Here is a 22,563-nt window from a genome sequence, read left to right on the forward strand (position 1 = left end):
ATAGTAGGTTATTTTTTATTTTCAATATGTTACCAAGTAATGCTTATCATAAAGATTTACCTGCAATTAAATTATAAGTGACTTGATTTGTAAATTATTCACATAACTTAAACTAAGAACATATTATTTTCTCCGATCCATTTTAATTAATTTTTTGGCCTTTTTTTGTGGTCCATAATATTTAATTTTTTTCAGATATCAAGAAATAAATAACTTCTTTTTTTCAAAGTTGTCCTTAGATTAAAGAGTCTCGGAGAATCTATTATATTTTCAAGAAACAAATTAACGAGATAGTAAAAGTTAATATGGTTAATTTTATTATTAATTAATATTAAAAGGTAAATTCTTTAATATATGTGAAAATAGCCAAAAAATCAATTAAAGTGAATTAGAAGGAGTAAGAATAGTTGTATCATTGGATTAGGGTGAGAAGATATAGTTAGTTGTGGAATTGCCAAGTGTTAGATGAAGTTAATTATTTACTAAAGAAGCATGCAATTCATGATCACACAAATTATATTTTTTATAATTAATGATAAAAGTATGTGTCAACTGAAGTTTACCTAAATATATTAGACAATAATTGGTAGTTGAAGATTTTGGATAAAAAATTCAATCATCATAACTTATATAAATGGAAGATGTACTTGAACTTTATTTAACTCATAGCTACTATTTTAGATAGAGTCAATGGGCACAACAACAATTTAGTTTAGAAAAAAAAAACATCATAAAATTACCTTGTTTGCGTACAAAATTTTAAAAAAAATGAATACAACGCTAATTTATTATATGATTTTAGTAGTTTAGTAAAATCCTATATCGATGATCACACAAATCTGATATAACCCATGAAAAAAATAATTAAACACCGTTGTGCTTTTAATATTTGTAGATATTATGAGGCATTAGCTAGTGAAATTTCTACTTCTATTTTAAGTAGTTTTCTTTCAAATTTATTTAGAATTATAGACATAGAATATACTAATAATTACAGGGAAAAAGAAAATTCTAACGTAGTTTTTAGCTAAACCATGATTAATCCAACGAGGACAATAGTGACTTTGGTGTGAAAATTGGTTCATAAAAGAAAGAAAAAAACATGAGAACCTCGAGAAAATTACTATTACTACTAGTTACATTAAAAAGATTTGGGCAAGAAAGAGAAAATAGAGGTAACTTGATGCACAAAATATTCCGTGTTCATGCAAGTTTCGGAGAAGGATCGCATCTCAGGGGTTCTGATGTAGACAACCTACCCTAATACAAGTATTAGTGACTGCTTTCACTGCTCAAACTATTAGTGTCTGCTTCAACGGCTCAAACTCGTAATATATAGGTTATACGGAGAGGAAAAAAATAGTTAAAAGAAAATAAAGGTTAAGAAAAAATGATGGTAAGATTCGGTCAAAGGCTGCTATGGAGATCTAAACAATTTAACGAAGTTTTATTTTTCAGATTGGTGTGTCAGAGAGACAATGTCAGATTCAAACATTCTTTCATTGTCTTGTTCTTTTTTTGGCCAAACTTTGAACCTTCCTTTATTGGATCTTATATTGTTACAAAGTTTGTCCTTAAATTCTTATATTATATATTTGTAATAATTTTCTTTTGTTTGATGCTCTACGTTTAGTGCTATAGTAGTTACAAGTAATACATAACATTTGGTCCGACTAATTCGGAATCACGCCGGAAAATTATAACTTGAAATAATAAATGCTTTCTATTAAAGGCGATTATTTACCAATAGGTTAAATTCGAGACTTTTAATTAACGATTGAGGAGCATTTTGTACTATTCCTTTACAACTTTAGGGGCACAAGTTCTTATTGCTTCCTCCGTTTATCTTTACTTGTCCATATTTGACTTGGCATACCCCTTAAAAAAATAATTAATAAAATAATAATTTTACTATATCACCCCTAATTATAATACGCTAGGAAACGAATTGTAAATGATTTGTTGTACTTAATAATAATAATGATAAAATATATATAAAATAAGCAAATTATGTCTGTTTTCAAACTGGACAAATAAAAGTGAATAATATTTTTTCAATATAATGGACAAGTAAGTTTGTCTACTATTTTTAATTTATTTTATCAAATTTTCTTAATCAGGAAAGTTAAATATTTCTTTATATGACCTTACATTTTTTATCAGGCAATGATCTGTAAATTATCACATTTACTCTCTATCAGTAATTCAATAAATGTTCGAGGAAATGTGGAATTTTTTTTCTACATACTAATTAATACTTTTTCTTTTTAGACATCATTAAGAGAGTAATTCACTAGATTGATTAAACAAATAATGACTAAAAAGGTAGTACAAATAATTATGATAAGGATTAAAGTAATTATAGTCAACTTGTTATTATGAGAAATAAGACATAGTCATAAAAGACTATAAAGTCTACATGCATGTGATTAGTATGCTAATAACAGTAGAAAGAAAATTAAAAGCAAAAAGGATAAGACATTTGCATGAGGAAATTACGTAGGAATTAATAAATATAAGAGAATTATTGTGCTTTGAATTAAATTTTCTCGGACCACAAATTAAAGCCGTGAGGGGTCCCCAACAAAGCCAATATGGCTATCTAGCTACTAGCTCTTAGATTTTGGTCCTCTTTCATTTAAAGAGCAACTTGGACTCAAATCTTTAATTTTTTTTAGTTTCCTATTGTGCATCCGTATTAGAGCTCGATTAAATTCAACATCGGGAAGTCTCGGGGGGGGGAGGGTGGGGGTGGGGGGGGGAGGGAAGCGCTCGCTAACAAAGACGACTCCATATCCATGACTCGAATATGAAATCTTTGATTAAGGATGAAATAGTACTTACTACCGGACCACAATCCTTACTAGTTAAGCAAATACCATTAAAGTTTCTAAGTAATAATTAGTCATAGAAGAATTCAATCATTTAGCCCTACTTACCTAATCATTCATTATGAATGAATGAATTCAATCTAGCCCTATATAGCCTTGTTGGAAGGAATTAATAATGTTATTTGGAGTTGGAATTGTAATATTAAAACACAAAAATCAGCTATAAAATTCGTCATTAATATATCAATAAATAGTCCCGTAACTAACTAATATGATTTTGATAATCTGTTGGTAAACGAAGGAAAATATTTTATTATAAATTCAGATTGATCTCTACAACTATCTTTATTTTCTCCACACATAAAATAAGCTATCAATATCCCTATTTATAATAGTATGAAACCTATTTTAACTAGAAACAGGAAAGTCTATTCTTATATTTATGTTAACTGCAAATCATATTTAGACATGAATTAAATAAATCAAATCCTAAATAACTATGGTTTCTTACTACAACTTTGAATTAGTTTTCCAACATTCTTCCGTAATTCAAAGTTGTATATGTTTGACTTGTTCGTTGTGCAGTTATGATGGAGCACTTCTCTCCAACTTTCACTTTTGATGAAGCACATGTCTTCATCCCTAAATTTGTTGAAGCGCTTGTCTTCAACTCACGTTGATGCACTTTATCACCAATCGTTGATGCACTTTGTCACCAACACCCAATTTTATTGAAGCACTTATCTCCAACTCCCGTCGATGCACTTTGTCACCAAGCGTTAATGTACTTTGTCACCAACAGTAAATAGGATTAGCAACAACAGATTTTTGCAGTTTGTCGATATAATTTGTCCGTCGTCAACTCCTTTTTGTAATGTTATTTTCCTGGAAAAGTAAAGTACAAAAACTTTAGCGGGTAGTACAATACCACTTAATGCATTTGTTATCTCGCATGAGAGGGCTGATTAGTTTGGGAATATATGTTTTAATCATATTAATACATTTACTTTAGGTCTTATATTTTTAGCCATCTTTTAATCATGTCAGAAATTTATATATCAATAAAAAATATAGAGAATTTCCAATAATTTTTATTTTTATTATTGTTTGATATTAGCCCGTGATGAGCTTAAATATTATATGTCATACAGATTCATATAATTACCTTAATTTAGAATTGAGACATAATAGTTGTTATCATCTCAACTCCCAAAAGAAGCTAAGCAAATGACAATTGATCTAGTGATATCACCTTCATGAATTCACACAATGTTAAAGTTAAAAATTTCCCAAGGGTAAAAAAAATTGAAAAAAATTTCCCGACAATAGAATATTAAATATATATTATATACCTCTAAAATTTAAATTTTTACCTATATATATATATATATATATATATATATATATATATATATATATATATATATATATATATATATTGTAATCTAGGGTAAATTTTAGCTGCACTTTGCATTCCAGAAGTGACAAAAGAAAATAACAAACATACTTTTTGACTGGTTAGACTCATATATCTAATCCAAGGACACTAATTATAATGAGTAAGATGTCACGACTTAAATTGTAAATAACTTTTTTTGTTTCCTACCTGATATTCAGTGTCCGTTTTGGAGTCTCAATTAATCTGAATTTACGTTGTGTCATCGCCTAAGTCTCATTAAAGGGAGCAGCGCCTCATTAAACTCAATAATTTATGAGTTATGACCACTATTTTCCAGCTAGGTCTTCTTATTATCTAATAATTATGTGAAGGTTTAAGGCAATTACATTCCTCTTAGAGCTAGAATTATCCATGATTTCACGCCGTGTATTAAAGTGTTAGGTAGCCGGGCATTGTCCTTGTTCGTTCTAGTAGTTGTAGTGCATTACCTAGTGTTAGTCTTGTATTTTTTTATTTGTAGATTTCTGTTATTACTTGTTACGTTGTTTCTTTTGCTTTGGTTTTCTGATTTCAGTACTTAATATTGGTCTTGTATGTTCACTTCAGTTTTCTAATTGGTTTGTTTGTTATTGCTCCTTCCTTTTATCTTTCTTAAATCGAGGGTCTTTCGGAAACAGTCTTTCTGCCTTCTTAAAGGTAGTGGTAAGGTCTGCATGCACAATATCCTCTCCAAATCTTACGTGTGGGATTACACTAGATTTTTTGTTGTTATTGTTATCGCCGTCATGATTCCATGCCCTCTAATGCCTAAAGATATATGACATATATATCTATTTATTTGTCTGATATAAACATCGAAGTGTTTTTTCCGTTCCCTACACTCCGCAATTACCATTGACATTTTTTTTTTTATTTTGGTTTATAATTATTTATGTTATGATACATAAATTATAGAATAAAAAGATTTTGTTATAGGATCTCATGCTTAATTAATTAAGCCGACCATGTTACTGTGAGGTGGAAAATCTAACCTACTTTTAGTATCAATTACTAATTTGTTACATGGTCAACCTAACCTTTTCTGTGTGGGGGTGGGGGGGTTGGTTGGCCTACTTAGTGAAGAAGCATCATCAATAACTGATTGTACACATATTTCTTTTAGTATGCCATAACCACACCCCAATATAAATATAGAAAACAAAGATGTGAGTAGTACTAAACTAAATAAAGGGCGGCCGGATGCACAAAATATCCTGCATCACGTAGTGTCGGAGAAAGGGATGCTTCTCGATGGATGTGATATACAGAGGCATGACCAGTATTCCAAGCTTATGGATTTAGAATTTTAATCGCCTTAAGTTACGTGACTAAGTTAATAATTTATACATATTTAATGAATTTTTTAAAGACATACAAGGTTCGAACCAACGGTATTGAGTTCGACCGAACCCGCTCTGAGCACTCTAGCTCCACCCATGTTGATATAGACAGTCTACTCTAATGTAAGTATTAGTGGCGACTTTCATGGCTTGAACCAGTAACCTATAGGTCACACAAAGATAACTTTTACCGTTCTCTAAGACTCTCCGGGGATAGGATAGTGTTAAACTAAAGTTGCAATTATTTTATTTCTTTCCTAAAAACTTTAAAAAGAGGAAGCTTTAGTTTAAAGGAAAAGAATTGGGTCAAAAAAGCCTCATTAGAATGCTTAGAATTTGGTGCACTAAACTATAAAAGCTAAAGTGGGATTGAGCTTTAAAAGGGGTCTCTGTCTGTCCTCAAGTGTTTTAATTTATGAAAAGAATGAGTCAACAGAAGCATAATGTTTACAACTTTAGATTAGTTATGTTTACTATTTCCACTTTTTTGAAGAAATCTAGGTAAAGGGTCATCATTTTTTACCTTTCTTTTATCTTTTAATTTTAATATTTACTAGCTTATTAAGTCTTGGAAATGAGAATTGAGTCTTCCATAGATCAACTTATAGTATTTGTTTTTCATTCTTCTTGCAGTTCAAGATTATAGGACTTTTTTGGATTGGTTTAACCCATTCGATATACGGTATCCCCATTGAAGCAGACCATATCCGAATTTGGCTGCATAAGGCCATTTAAGGGGAAGTACTTCTTAACAGGATGTTTTACGTATTCAAGATTCGAACTCGAGAACTCCAATTAAGGGTGGAGAGATACTATCCATCCCATCATAACCCATATTGATATAGGACTTTTTTAGTCTACAACAAGCAATGCCTTGTCTAATGATGTTGTGTTCTAGCAATTAGTAGGGTGTTTTTTTATTTTTATTTTTTTTTCTTTGAAATTTTGAGATTTTTAAGAAAATTTTCGGTGATCAGGTTGAAGGTACGGCGAATTTATTGAATTTATAGTCGCCGGCGGACGGCGGAGGTAGTTAACGGCAGGAAATGAAAGGGAAATGGAGAGACTAGAGAGTATATTAGTAGGGTATTTAAGGTTTACTTCACTCTTTTATTTTTTATTATTTTTCTAGATTATTTTATTTGTTTTAGCTTGACTAGTCACGAAATTTTAAGAAAAAGTAAGGAAGACTTTAGACTTGTGGTTTTAATAACAATAGTTTCACTTGCTATCAATATCAACTTAATAAAACCGTTTGAAAGAATTTCTAGCTAATAAAATCTAATTGCATTGTGCATTGGCATTGCAGAATTCTATTATCGTATTATATACTTAAAATTGAAAGAAACTCTTGTAAGCAGGACTTAATCTTTTCAGAATGGATGTAACAATATGCTAAAGATCAATTTATTAAGAAAGACACCTTCGTATTAGAGAAGTAATAAGCAATTTGAATAAGAGCCTTACAACTTTGCCCATAGTAGTTAAATTTAACTCTATTTTTCACATCAAATTTCAACTTAATATACCATTAGGCTAATGGTATATTTGGTAGCAAGATTACTGGTACAACCAAAAAGGAATAGTAAGCAAATCTCTAAGAAACCAATGAAGAGAATGGTTTTGAACAAGTATTTGCAGAGGGTAAATTGAGAGTTCAGAGAATAGAGAATAGAGAAAGAAGATTGATTTTATTATCATAACTCCTAACTGGTAAAACCCATCTCCTATATATCCTGTATCTAATAACAAACTAATAATAGACTGACCTTCCACTTAATCGACTAACTAATCCGTTATTAGCAATATGGTAATTGACAACTATATCCCTTACTTATTACAGTAGTGAGAAAAATACCCTCTTGTATAAAATGAATATAACAACTAATCCCCCCTCGAAATGATCCTTGTCCTCAAGGATTGAAATGAGGAAACTGTTGCTGCAGGGCTTGTAAATCCATCCAGGTGTTATCAGCAGTTGAGCAATTAAACCACGTGACAAGAACTTAAGTGACTGGTCGGTGGTGCTTCTGGACCATTCTTCTTTCTACAATAGCCTCAGGTTCCAACATAATGTGACCATTAGAAGATAATGAAATAGGAAGGTAAGGAAGCACTGGCTTATCTCCTAGCTTCTTTTTCAACTGCGACACATAAAAAATGTGGTGAATTTTGGCATTAGGGGGAAGATCCAGCTGATATGCAACCTGCCCGATCTTCTTGATCACCCGAAATGGACCAAAATACTTTGGACTGAGCTTAGAATAATCATCCCCACGTATCAAAATTTGTCTATAAGGTTGCAATTTAATGTACACCCAATCATCGACTAGGAAGGACCTCTCTGATCTTCTTTTATCTGCTTGCATTTTCATCCTGTCTCGAGACAATTTCAAATGATTCTTCAACATCGTGATTGTGGATTCCCTTGCTTGTAAGCTTCTGTCAACAGCCTCCACCATTGAACCCTGAGGTAAATATAGGAGATGGAGAGGAGGGCTCTGTCTATACAATACCTCATAAGGCGTAGTTCTAGTGGAGTTGTGAAAGTTGGTATTGTACTATCATTCAGCAAGTGGCAACCAAGCTGCCCAATTCTTTGGTCTATCTCTACACATACACCTCAAATATCCTTCTAGACACTTGTTAACAGCCTCCGTTTTCCCATCACTTTGAGGTTGGTAGGCTGTAGAATGATGCAAGGTGACTCCTTGAAGGCCAAAGAGCTCCTGCCAAAATTTACTTTAAAATATAGTATCTCTGTCAGACACAATTGTCTGCGGCAATCCATGGAGTTTGTAGACATTTTCCATGAAAACTTGTGCCACCCTTTCCGCTGTAAACGGATGTTTCAATGCCATAAAGTGAGCATACTTGCTCAACCTGTCTACTACCACCAGAATAGTTGTTTTACCTGAAGAATTAGGTAATCCCTCAATGAAATCCATGCTGATATCCTGCCACACTCTCTTAGGAATTGGTAGAGGTTGGAGTAGTCCTGGATAGGCCACATTCTCCACCTTGTTCTTCTGGCAAATCTCACACTCTTGAACATGTTTGTACATATCTTTTCTAATACTTTTCTAGTAGTAAACACTTTTTAGCCTGTGCAGAGTAGCAATGATACCTGAATGCCCCCCTAGTGCACTGTCATGGTGCAGCTTAAGTAGCTCCTTTCTCAATTCTGCATCTCTGCCCACAAACACTTTGCCCTTCCTGTATAGCAACCCATCTTTATAAACATAGCCTGGCCTACTATTGGGGTTTAACTGAAGTTGTTGAATCAATTTAGAAATCTTGCTATCATCCTTGTAAGAATCCTTGATCTGCTGTACAAACTGACCAATTACGACAGTCATGGAGTATAACTTGGCCACTCGAGACAATGCATCTGCTACTAAATTCTCCTTCCCTTTCTTGTATACAATAGTGAAATCATATCCCAAAAGCTTAGCTATCCACTTCTGTTGGCTGGGGGTAGATATCTTCTGTCCATCAAGTATTTCAAACTCTGATGATCAGTTTTGATAATAAAATGCTTCCCGATCAGATAGGGCCTCCACTTCTGCACGGCAGCTACTATTGTCATCATGTTCTTCTCATACACAGATAACCTACTATGTTGGACTCCTAAGGCCTTGCTAAAGAATGCCAATGGATGTCATGACTGCATTAAAACAGCCCCAATACCATCATCACAAGCATCTGTCTCGATCACAAATTCTTCAAAAAAGTTAGGCAATGCCAGAACTGGTGGTGAAGACATGACTTCCTTTAACTTGTTGAAAGCATTCTCAGCTATTTTGGTCCACTGAAATATTCCCTTTTTAACAGATTGCTAAGAGGTCTAGCCAACAGGCCATATGCTCTTATAAACCTCCTATAGTATCTAGTGAGCCCCAGGAAACCCCTAAGCTCTTTCACATTCCTTGGAGGGGGCCACTTAAGCATAGCTTCCAGCTTCTTAGGATCAGCAGACACTCCATTACCACAAATTACATGCCCCAAGTGTTCAACCTCCTTTGTTGCAAAAGAACATTTACTCATCTTTACATATAGGCTATTTGATTGTAGGATCTGAAAAGTTATTTCCAAATGATTTAGATGGTTGGACCATGAAGGACTGTATATAAGGATATCATCAAAGAAAACCAAAATGATTTTTCTCAAGTGTGGCTGGAAGATGTGGTTCATTAGACTTTGAAAAGTAGATGGTGCATTTGTGAGTCCAAAGGGCATCACCACAAACTCATAATGTCCATGGTGTGACCTAAAGGCTGTCTTCTCAATATCAACAGGGCACATCCTGATCTGGTGGTATCCCGCTCTAAGGTCTAGCTTAGAGAAAAACTGAGCACCTCCCAATTCATCCAATAATTCTTCAATGACAGGTATTGGAAACTTGTCATTGACGGTGGCCCTATTCAATTCTCTATAGTCAATACACAACCTCCACGAACCATCTTTCTTTTTAACCATGACTATCGGTGATGAATAAGGACTCAAACTTGGTCTAATTATACCTGTTTGCAACAATTCTTGTACCATTTTCTCAATCTCATCCTTCTAAGAGGCTGGATATCGATAAGGTCTTACATTAATGGGAAAAACTCCCTCCTTCAAGACTATTTTATGATCATGACTCCTGTGAGGTGGAAGCTCACTAGGAACAACAAAAATAGGGAAATATTGATCAAGTATTTGCTGTAAATCACTAGGACAAGTCTTACCATTTCCTCCTAAATGCATCTCTGATAAGCTGAGAGTCTGGGCAGCAGTATGCTTCACAAAAGTCACTGTCATCATACTCAACTGAGTAGGTCTGTTTAACAATTTCTGCATCTTTTGACTGCTAACCATCTTGGAATCACCAGATGGACTTCCCCTGAGTGATATTTTCTTCCCATTAATCTGAAATTCCATCTTCAGTTGTCTGAAATTCCATCTTCAGTTGTCTGAAATTCCATTTGATATCTCCTAGTGTAATAAGCCACTGAATTCCCAACACTACATCAGCACCTCCTAAAGGTATCACCAACATGTCAGCCATAAAATCCACTCCTTGCATCCTCCATTCACCTTCTTGCTCATAAACTTGTTATGAACCCTACTACCATTGGCAACAACCACAAAGAAACTAGGAATAGTTTCCAACTGAATTCCTAATTTCCTTGCAACGTTCACATCCATGAAATTGTGAGTTGACCCAGAATCCACCAACACATGTACCATCTTCCCCTTTATAGACCCTTTTACTCTCATTGTTCTGTAATCCACTGTTCCATCCAATGCATGGACGGACATCTGAGGACTAAGATTGGACTCCTCAGTATTTTCTTCTTCCATTGCGGGTTCTTCCTCCTCCAGTACCTCAATATCTTCCTCCAACTCCAGAACATACAACTATTTTTTCTTCTTACAGTTATGACCAGGAATATATTTCTCATCACACCAAAAGCATAACCCTTTGGCCCTCCTCTCGTCCATTTCTGTGGCAGAAAGTTTTCTTGGTCCCTTTAGTGTAGAATGATTACTAGGATTAGAGTACTTTCCTCCATTTGAACCCCTACTGCTTTCAGGTCCCATTAAGTGATAATAACTTCTAAAATTTGAACTCCTAGAAGAACTTGGAGTGGGTAACAAGGGTCTAGAATTTCTTACCATTAACTGGTTATGTTCTCTCTGTAACTTCACTGATTGTTCTGCTAATTTAGCAAGACTATAAGCTCTCATTAAAGTCCTTGGTGCCAACATGCGGACTTGAACCTTAACCTCAGGTTTTAATCCATTCAAAAAACAACTGATAGAATATTCTTCTGTCAACTCTACTTGATTCAACAGTTCGTCAAATTTATCCAAGAACTCTTGAACACTCCCATTCTGTTTCAGGCCCACAAGTTCAGACATAGGATCAGCATACAGAGTATGTCCAAACCTAAGATGCAAAGCTCGTACATAATCGTTCCAATTTGGGAATTCCCTACCCAATCTTGACTTCAATAGCGTTTGGTGCCATTGAAGAGCTCTGCCCTCCATGTGAATCGAGGCTAATTTCACCTTCATATCTTCCGGAGTTCCATCAACATCAAAGAATTGTTCGCATCGATACACCCAACCTCGCAAATCGTCACCCCCAAATCTGGAAAATTCTACTCGTGAATATCGGGTATTCACGTGATTATGATTTCCAGCTCCATTCATCTGGTAACCTACCCCATTAGTACCGATTCCCGTACTTTCTGCCGGAGCCGCTGGTGGAACCGTCGGAGCTTGATTATTAATAGCCATGGCTGCTACTAGCTGTCGGATTTCTCCAATCACATCATCATGTTTTCCCCCAAAATCCGAACTTGTTCTCTGATTTCATCTAATTCACGTCACATTTCACTATTTCTCGTCGTTTTCGGCATCGTACTTCGCCAAGAAACGCTCGCTCTGATACCAAATTGGTACAACCAAAAAGGAATAGTAAGCAAATCTCTAAGAAACCAATGAAGAGAATGGTTTCTGAACAAGTATTTGCAGAGGGTAAATTGAGAGTTCAGAGAATAGAGAAGAGAGAAGAGAGAAGGAAGATTGATTTTATTATCATAACCCCTAACTGGTACAACCCATCTCCTATATATCCTGTATCTAATAACAGACTGACCTTCCACTTAACCGACTAACTAATCTGTTATTAGCAATATGGTAATTGACAACTATATCCCTTACTTATTACATCAGTGACAAAAATACCCTCTTGTATAAAATGAATATAACAATTACACACAACAGACACAAGTACAAGCTCCTCAATGAGAGGGAAATAGTTGCTGGCGAAGTGTAGAGTTCATTGCTCAAACAGACACTCAACTATTGAAAATTATATAGTAAAGTTATTTTTATTTTGTAACATAAGTCATTTTTCTATACCCATATCACACCAAGAGTCCCTTGGCACCGGATTTGTCCAAGTTCTGGCTCCCAATAGCTGATCTAGCATTATAAACAGATCATATACACTTGACAAAATCAAAAATAAAATCCGACCTGCAACAACCCGATGCTCTCCCTCTCCTCCAGCTAGAGAGTTTGTTGGACAGAACCGCGCAACGTGATATTGTGTTTATCATGGCACATAATGTAATCTTGAAGACAGTACATATAAAGTGACTCTTGAATAACAAATGATCATATGAATCTTTCCTTTCCAGAGAAGCAATCAGATTGGTATTCTGGACTGCACATGGGGGCCGGGATCAAGTTTGCATTATACACACGCCAAACAAAATGACGATCATTAGTATACACATTCACATTGTGTTGTTCATCTACAAAAGAGAGGCAGTGACAGAACCTCTGCTTGGACTATTAAACAGTATATGTTCCTCCTCTAATCTTGTTTTGTCTCCGATGACAGAAATCCAAGTTTCTGCAATCTTCTCCACTCTTCCGTTTGAAATTTCTGCGATGGTGAAGGCTCGCGATGTGCCTTCGGATTCAGCTGTCAAAGCTGGGGGTCTAACCCGGGGAACAATAGCTCCATTCAAGTATATGGTATTATCATTTCCGACCACTATCATTTTACGAAAGCCATTTCCTAAAGCAAGTTGTTTATGCATGTGACCGAAAATGACCAATGGGACCGAATATGGAGCAGCCTCTTTTAGTTGGGCCAAGGCATGTGCTAGATCTGCACGAAATATAACAATCATATGCTGATGAAACAAATTGTTTTTGAGTTGATCAGATTTGATTAATCAAGATTTGGATATACTACTCTCATCAGGACAAATGGGTTGTAGCATTGAAGGACTTCAGAAACAAAGATATCAATTACTCCCTCTGCCTCTATTTATATGGAACAGTTTGGATTTCGAGACTCAAACTTCTTAATTTTGATTGTGAATTCGAACATAGAATCTTTAAATTTTTAGAAATAAAATTTACATATTTGGAAACTATGTCAATAGACAAAAGTACTATAAAGTTATAATAATTAAAAGGCATATGAAAAAATCACGGTCAAAGAAAAACTCTCAAAATCCAAACACCGCCACGTAAATTGGGACCGAGGGAGTAATAATTATTACCTGGATCACCATGGTCGCCACCTCCAACAAACCAGTCTCTTCCGCAGATGTCATCTATTTTAGCACCTAGCCCTGCATGTCTTATTCTTAAAACCTCAAAAATTTCCAGCAGCCGGTAGAAGTACCTCAACAAAATACTACATCAGCAAGCTAATATACCCGTTGGACCATTATGAGCAAGAAATATAATTGAATGATCCTCTGGAGTGCCCATGGCAGCTTGTAAGATCCTCTCAGCGCTCCTATCCATATCATGGACACCATACCTATGAAAATAATTGAGATACATTAAGCGTTTTTTTTATCAGTTTGAGATACGTTAGAGTTGCAAGTCACAATCTAAGCTACATCCAGAGTGTTAAAGCAGAAGCTTGAGCTTGCAGATATTATCTGCATGATATGACGCTCTTTGGCAAAGCCACCTTCTGATATAGGCATAAGAGTTAAAGATGAAATCATTTAAATCTCAAATATTTCAAGGTCAATAAATTCTTAAATATTACTTAGAGACTAGTTTTGAGCAATTCCTAAATCAAAGTGTCTAACATGAGTTCCATTGAGCAAAAGTGATCAGGCGGTAGCAACAATGGGAAGAAAAATGTCAATCATCAATTTGAAGTATTTATGATCAGAACATGAAAAGAGGGGGGAAAAAAAGCTTCAAGCATGGGGGGGGGGGGGGGTTCTTGGTGCCATTTTGTTAAAACAATGTATAAGATAAGATGAAAATTTACGATCAAATGAAAAAGAAAGGGACATACTACACAAGAAATAATAACAAATTGAGTTTTATAATCCATTTAACAACTAAAGATGAAAGCTAACTGCATTTTTTTGCTTTTCTCTTGGTCTAAACTGGAGCTTATAGATGACGCTGAATCGCCTCTAGATCTTGTTAGTTCTCTGCATAGCTAGAAGAAAATATTATTCTGCTTTATGGATGTAGCGTCACAGCACCATCTTAGTGCTGCTTAATAAATTCACACTTGCCATTTCAAAAGAAAAAGATCTGAATCATTGAAAGATTTTAAATACATTTATGCAACTACTTGATTTTCGCCAGATTATTCCCTCGGTTTCTGGGATCTTGTTCAGCCTTGCCCTGCATATAGCTCAAGTTTTTTGTTTATCCAACAAGCAACACAAGAACTAGAGTCATAAAATTGGTTTAGACTATAATGGTATATGAAAGGTTTTCGTTTCTGATCAGAGAATATTGGAAAAGGTTACAAGGTTTCGGACCTTCTATATATCAGGCAGTTTCATAGTTATGCTATAAGTACATGCTTAAAGTAGAAGAGTAAAACAAAAATACATGTGGAGGACAAGCAAAAACAAATTCAGGCATTTTGTTGATGACCTGTAAAGTATTATCAAGGATTTGTGGATAAAACTTTTGAATCAGGCATGTATATTTGTAAGACTATGAAGAGTCGATGTCTACATCAAAGAGTCACACTTATACACCTTCAAGTGCAAAATGCATCAGATACTGCAAATTGTAAATTTTTAGTCCATCAAATTAATAGACAATGCTAAACATGTTCAGATACTCGGGTTAAGCAACACTCACCAATTATACACAAAGTTAGGGTAAAGTGTCAATGTGTATTGAAGAGGAAATAACTAACAAACAAGAGATTAGGACCACAAACCTTGCTTTCAGAAGCTGTTTCCGAAATAAGGGCCTACCACCACAAGAAAAAGGTCGTCCACCAACAACACTGAGTTTTAGCATGGGGAGATCCATGCGACGGTAACCAACATGCTCATCACCAAGACTGACCATTATAAGCTGTCAGTACGCCAATAAGATAACTTTTACAATATAGGTCTTTTGTCCTTATACTATATAAGACATGCTAAAAAATAGATAGTGTGAAATGTGATGTCCAGTAAAGAAAATGAAAAGCTGAAGACAGAATCCCGCTGTTATTAGAAGGACTTGGCTGTCTGACTCATTTTTCTACTCATTAAGCAGATAGCAGTAGATTGAGGAAAAGTGAGAAGAAAAATTGTCCTTGAGAACGTGCATATGTACCAGTGTCATATCATTATTTAACCTTGATTATGACCTGACATACAATCAATCATAATCTTCATTTCCCCCCCTCAATTATGATAATAGGTAGAAATGTTTACAAGGAAGTTTAATAGCTGTAGCTTTAGATACTTGACAAGACAAAATCACAATCCAAAGAATTGAACTATCGAACACATGCAAATGAGACAGTTGAAATTTAAAAGAAACCTTCGCAACATGAGCCAGAGTCCCAGAATCAAGTCATAGGATCAATCTTTGTTCACAGGGAATCAGTCAGCACTCCTAGTGCCAAGAAAGACTAATGTGGGAAACCTAAATTTTAGAACTTAATTCAAATAATTTTTTCTTGCAATTAAATTTATAATTTCCCAACTTTAAGTAAACCTTTTGAAGAGGCAGCATTTTGGAGATTTATGCTTGTGGCACCTCTTAATACCTGCATATGGATAATTCCCTGTGCAAAAGGAGATGCCTTCTTTATGTTTAGATTGCATGTTTTCTTTTAACAGCAAATATTCTCCAGATTGTTGCAGATAAACATGATCGTATGACTTTTTGTTTCCCATAACCTACTTGATACATGTGTCTTATATAAATAAGCACCAGCGGATGTACTGCGAGGACCTTTCTGAATCCTGGCTATTTAATTTCTATCTTGCAACCTATTTTATCATCTATCTTAGCATTCTTTAGAGACAGAGGGGGTGACAGATTGTGAGAAACACAAGATGGAAAGCCATGCTAGAGTGAGAAATTTACAGTCCTAAACATCGCAAATGAACACATAGCCGTGCTATTTTATATATAGAAAAATTAATCAAAAGTAAATTCTTATATAACTCGAAAAACTTACCATTCCAGCTGAAGTTGAACAGCATCTTTTTCCCTACAAATTGGAAGGCACATACTAAGAAAAAAGAACAAGTAGATGACATTTACAATTCAGCAAACAGAATCTGAGAGGTAGAGCATCTCAAACTTAAAATAATACGCCAATGAGACATGCAACTCAGCGGACAGGAAACAATGAATCTACAATTTTTTTGATAAGGTAAATTAAAACAATGAATCTACAATATCTCGGGTCCTTTTGATATTTCATATTTCAAGCCATTATGTTGTCTATAACTGTGCTGGAAGTTTCTAGGATAGATATGTTTTTGAGGAGAACGTCCTCTAAATTCATTATCATTTTTAATAGGCTCTACCACCAAAGACAATGCTAACTTATCCTACTCACCAGTTACTATTATTGCAACCCATTCATCATTACCCATCACTACTGTTATGAGGCCACAACACTAATTCGACTAACATCATATGCCAACATATCTACAAGAGATTGAATTTCAACAAACAATGGATATGAATAAGAACATGTGTTTTTCCTGTAAAACGGATCCATTGGGTTTTAAACTCAACCGCGTGGATGGTCAAAGAATTTGATTTTGGTTTAATGAATTCAGATATCATGTGATGACCCAAAAGGTCATCACTTGTTTTTAAATAAAATTCTGTGTTCCGAGGCCTTAAAAACCTCTTCTAGCATCACCTCGATTTGCATGCGCAGTCCGGGCGCGTAGCCAGAAAGCTATTATGCGAAAATCTGTGAAGAAAATGATAAATTTTGGCTATAAAATGAATTATGTTGACTTCGGTCAACATTTTGGGTCCCGGAGGGTCCGTAGGAAAATATGGTACTTGGGCGTATGCCCGGAATCGAATTCCGAGGTCCCAAGTCCGAGAAATGAATTTTTTAAAAGAAATTGTTTTCTGAAAAAATATAAAGGTTTTTGAAAGTGAAATGTTATGTGAAACCTGTGGTATCGGGCCCGTATTATGGTTCCGGAGCCCGGTACAGGTTCAATATGATTTATATGTGTTGTCGGTAAAGTGTGTTAAGAAACGAAATCCATTTGACGTGATTCGGACCTTAAATGCAAAATTTGATGTTTAAATTAGTTTTGAGAAATTTCATTGATTTTGAGGTTTAATTCGATGTTCATGATGTTATTTTGGTGATTTGATTACACGAATAAGTCCGTAGGATATTTTTGAGGTTGTGTGTATATTTGGTTTGGAGCCCCGAGGCTCGGGTGAGTTTTGGATAGGTGTCGGGGTGATACAGACTTAGAAAAATCTGGTTTTCTGCTGTTGTTGGTGTCCAGTTATTATGTACCATGCGATCGCATAGGAAGGCTCGCGATCGCATAGTGTAAACTTCAGGGGTCCTGTTTTGTGCTATGCGATCGCGTAGAGTAACTTCTGAGAGGTCACAATTTGTTCTATGCGATCGCATTGTTTCTTTCGCGATCGCGATGTATTAAACCAAGCCTGGAAAGGGAACCTGTTTTCTTCTATGCGATCACACGGCCTTGAACGCGATCGCAGTGACCAATCTCCCTTACCCTATGCGATCGCATTCCTTTCTTCGCGATCGCATAGACCAAAATCCGCCCAGTTATTTTTAAGTTCAAAAACAGAATGTATTACGGGAATTTCACCATTTTTCACAACTTCTTCTCCATACCTCTTGGGCGATTTTTGAAGAGAAACTTCACCATAGCTTTATAGGTATGTAATCCTAAGCTCGTTTTCTTCCATTTTTATCAACACCCATTAGATTTCTAGGCCTAAAATATGAGATTAAGGGTAGAAAATTAGGGATTTGGGTAGAGTTAGGGCTTTTTGATTATTTGGGAATTTGACCTCGATTTGGGGTCGGATTTCAATTGTTGAGTCGAGTCCTATTTGTTATATGGTAATTGTTGAGTACGACGTATAGGCATGATGATGAGTATCTATACGTTGGTGTCAGCATACCCGTGTGTCTTATATTGTGATTATCATGACTTCGTTGTATCTTTCATGCCTTGGTGATGGTTTCTATTTGTTGTGTAAAGTTTGTGGAAGAAATTGTGACCTATGAACATTGAGGAGCATTGGCTCAAGTTGTGCAACGAATTGTGAAAGTATAAGTGATAGTTGAACCTTTAGAGCATTGGCTCGAGTTGTGAAGTGAATTGTGAAGTAAAGTGAGAAAGAGAAGAGATCATTATGTTGCCCCCCCCCCCCTTGCCGGGTTATTGTTGCTTTATTAGTTATCTCCCTTGCCAGGATGTTGATGTTATTGATGTTGTCCCTTGCCGGGACTTGTTGAACTATTGTTCCCTTGCCGGGATTATTGGCAAATTTCATTTATTTTCCTTGCCCCATTGTTTGTTATAATTGTTTGGGTGAGGAAGAGAGTTAAAGCACGAAGGGTGATGTCATGTATTGTTTTGTGAGGAAAGAGTGTAAAGCACGAAAAGTGATGCCGTGTACGATTTGTGAGGAAAGAGTGTAAAGCACGAAGGGTGATGCCGTGCTGCACGATGTACCATTCTGTGCCGATTATATTGATTATATGGTAAGGAAAGAGATTAAAAGCACGAAGGGTGATGCTGTGCACATTATTACTATATGATTGCTTTGGTGAGGACGAGAGTAAAAGCACGAAGGGTGATGTCGTACATTTATTGATTCTGATTCCTTGATGATATCCGAGTTATATTGTTTCTTTCGTTTACTTGTTGTATTTCTATTCGGAATTGATATCTTCCCCCGTAGCATGCTACCCCTCCCATACTTGACTGTTTATTTCTGTATTTCTTTCCGCTGTATATATTTGAATTGCACAGGTTTATTTGGTAGTCTGGTCCTAGCCTCGTCACTACTTCGCCGAGGTTAGGCTAGGCACTTACCAGCACACGGGGTCGGTTGTGCTGATACTACACTCTGCACTATGTGCAGATCCCGGAGCAGCTCTTGGACCGTAGTTTGGAGGCTACCTTCAGTCCCCGCGGAGATCCAAGGTAGACCTGCAAGCGTCCGCAGGCCCTGGCGTCTCCTCTATCTTTTATTCCCTGTTTTGTCTTTTTGCTTCAGAAACAGTGTGTCTATTATTTTCAGACCTTGTATTTAGCAGTCTTAAACCGTCTGTGGTACTGTGACACCAGGTTTTGGGGATTAAAGCTTAAGCAATTGTAATAGATGCAAATTTCAGATATTTATTGTTTTCTTCCGCTTAATTTAAATTTCCGCTGCTTATACGTTATCGCTTTATGTTTATTAACAAGAAATAAATGGATAATGAAGTAATTAGTTTAAGGGATTGGCTTGCCTAGCTCACACTAGTAGGCGCCATCACGACTCCCAAGGGTGGGAAAATCCGGGTCGTGACATATCATGATTGATTAGAAACTGCATAATGATACTAGAATGCAACTCCATATGACAATCTGATACCTAGAAATCCTGGTAGTAATTCTTCAAGTTGCATTGACACGTTGAGCTTGGCCAGCAAAACAAGGTACGATGAATTATTAGGAATAAATCAGGAACAAAATGAGAAACATCTAGTTATAAACTATGCCTGAAGCACAGTTGAAGGAGTGAGAAGAAGATGAATCCGATTGATATACACTAAGATAGCAAGTTTAGATCAGACGTAGCATAAAAAAGTAAGTGTTAGCATATATAAACAGGTAAGTGTAAACTAAAGCCAGGCAAATCAATTTAGAGGAAATATGTGTAAGCAGCCGGATAAACTGGAACTTGGACTTGCCTTCCAGAAAAGTTTTGAGTATTCCATGCATCATGGTTCCCCAGAATAACAGCTTTGGTCATCTCTAAATCTGCAATGCTTCGGACTAGATCCACGTTTTCATTCCCAAAATCCCCTGAAGCAAGGACACAATGATTTTTTTCCGATAAGGTAAAGGATTAGCAAGGACTATATGAATTGAACTGATAATTCTTCCAATTTCAATTGGTGGTGAATGAACATAGTAGTTTAAGGATACTATAACTATGTAGTATGCATTGTGGATAAACTGGGAGATGACAAGAAAACATGCCTGTGAATAGCACCAAATCTGGCTGCAATTTTCACATAAAAATATCATTAGCTGACAGATGGATATGAAAATACCAAAAGACATTTAACACAAGAAAAAGTAAAAGGATTTCTCCAGAGAAAGTTCCCATTGTCCCATAAAAAGAAAGAAAAAGTTGGAAAACTAGGGATCCTCCCAGAAGTTAGTTTTGGATAATGAAGCTTGCACTTCACGATCTCTCATGATTACGTTGTATGCCAAGACCATTTGTTTGATAAGTAACAGAGAATCATTCATTAGAACTACTCTAAAGGCGCAGCTGGAAGGGTGATGCTCTGCACATTATTACTATATGATTTTTTTGTTAATCGTGATAATTTTTGTTTCCGTCCAATTAATTACCTTAATTGAAGAGCAGAATGGGATAGAGTTAGCCAACAAAATCATGCGTTACACACCAAAATACAACTATGATTGAGTTCCAAGAGACAAAAAGCAAGAGGAAAAGAAGATGCAAAAGCAAGACAAGTAAAACTTTATAAGTTGTCATTATCCGTCCTCTCACGCAACATCTACACAAGGAAATGTTTGAATGTAGGGGCAAGTTTAGCATGACAAAGAGATCCACGAAACAAGCATTCACGAAAAAGACATCACGATGTCCATACCACGAATTTTTAGTGCACTTCTTGGTGCGACACGTTAACAGTAATAACAATTGGTAGTCAAGAGCTTCAAATTAAAGCAAGTTTGGCTTCCTTTAGTTAACCAATTCAATGCAAAGAGCTTTTTCATTGAGATGATAAACCAAAATCTAGAGCTCCGCTTGTCCACCTTCTTAACTGCTAATAGAACCAAACTCAATACAAAGTCAGCTCAAAGTACGAAAATTCGTCAATTAGCATATTTTGGTAAACTACAGAATATGCTTCATGTGTTCGAGAAATTAGCATATTGACAATAAGCAAAACCTCAACAATTCTAGCACAAAAAAGAACTTTTCCAGAAAACAAAACAAATTATTCCCTCCATCTCAATTTAAGTGGTCCACCTTCTTTCTTAGATTGTCCAAAAGGAATGTCATGCTTCCTTATTTAAAAACAATTTAACTTTAAACTTTATATATTTTACCTTTAATGAGATAATTTGTAGCCACCCAAATATTTATAGCTTGGTCAAACACCATCATATAAATTGTAACGTAGAGAGTAATTAATTAAATTTAAAAAAAAATAAAGAAGCTAAATACCTGCAAGAGTTGAAGAGCCTTCCTATCTTCTTCTAGGTTCCAATCATCATGCTTCACAATTTTTAACATTTCCATAAAAAAGAAACTAAATCAATTCAAATTACAAAAAAAATGAAAGAAAAAGCAAAATAATTCAAATTACAAATATAAAAAAGAAAGTAACAAATTAAGACTTCAGTAACAAATGAAAATGCTTACGACGTCGCCGACGACGGCGATTCGGACGGAAGAGGACATTGAGAAGTCACCGCCGGCGAGTTTTGACGGCGTTGGATGAAGGATGGGGCCGGAAATGCCACAAAACGGAGTCGGCGCGTGTAGCCACGTGCTACCGGTGAACATATAGACGTGTTGCCAACAAATATTTGGGCGCAAAGTGCAATAACTGTTGCAGTTTCCAATTTCTAATTTGCAATTGCTAATAGTCAAATGTAATATTATACTTTTATTTGCTTCTTCTTTTTTTGAATAATTCTACAGTACTGAAATTCTCTTCATTTTAAAAGAAAAATTAATTAACCATTTTGTAGTTGTTCAATATTATTAGGAACTAAAAGAGCAGAAACTGATTGTTTTTTGGTTCAGCTCTCTTTTTTTGTTTGAAAAAAGGTTTACTTGAAAACAATCATAGTGATTAAAACTAGGGGTGTCAATGAATATTCGAAAACCGACCGAATCGTACCGCATCGAACCGATTTTTAGGTTTCTT

General features: G+C 35.5%; 2 protein-coding genes across 3 annotated transcripts; both read right to left on the reverse strand.

The window, feature by feature from the left end:
• Positions 1-11,012: 11,012 nt before the first annotated feature.
• On the reverse strand, positions 11,013-11,897 carry LOC138880730 (uncharacterized). The gene has a single exon (XM_070160903.1). It carries the CDS (start codon positions 11,895-11,897, stop codon positions 11,013-11,015), a length of 885 nt encoding a protein of 294 aa, XP_070017004.1.
• An 857-nt stretch (positions 11,898-12,754) lies between these two features.
• LOC104242343 (uncharacterized) lies at positions 12,755-22,288 on the reverse strand. Of its 2 annotated transcripts, none has more exons than XM_009797378.2 (9): positions 22,053-22,288; positions 21,855-21,905; positions 20,627-20,648; positions 20,335-20,449; positions 16,582-16,614; positions 15,340-15,465; positions 13,844-13,950; positions 13,685-13,756; positions 12,755-13,284 (listed from the first exon to the last, which is right to left on the reverse strand). In XM_009797378.2, exons 1-9 carry the CDS (start codon positions 22,194-22,196, stop codon positions 12,923-12,925), a joined length of 1,032 nt encoding a protein of 343 aa, XP_009795680.1. In that variant the 5' UTR covers positions 22,197-22,288; the 3' UTR covers positions 12,755-12,922. The 2 variants fall into 2 exon arrangements, with proteins under 2 accessions (XP_009795680.1, XP_009795691.1); XM_009797389.2 differs by having other exon boundaries at positions 15,340-15,479; positions 22,053-22,271.
• Between the last annotated feature and the right edge of the window lie 275 nt (positions 22,289-22,563).

Source organism: Nicotiana sylvestris, chromosome 11, assembly GCF_000393655.2.
Source record: "Nicotiana sylvestris chromosome 11, ASM39365v2, whole genome shotgun sequence".
Lineage (NCBI taxonomy): Eukaryota > Viridiplantae > Streptophyta > Magnoliopsida > Solanales > Solanaceae > Nicotiana > Nicotiana sylvestris.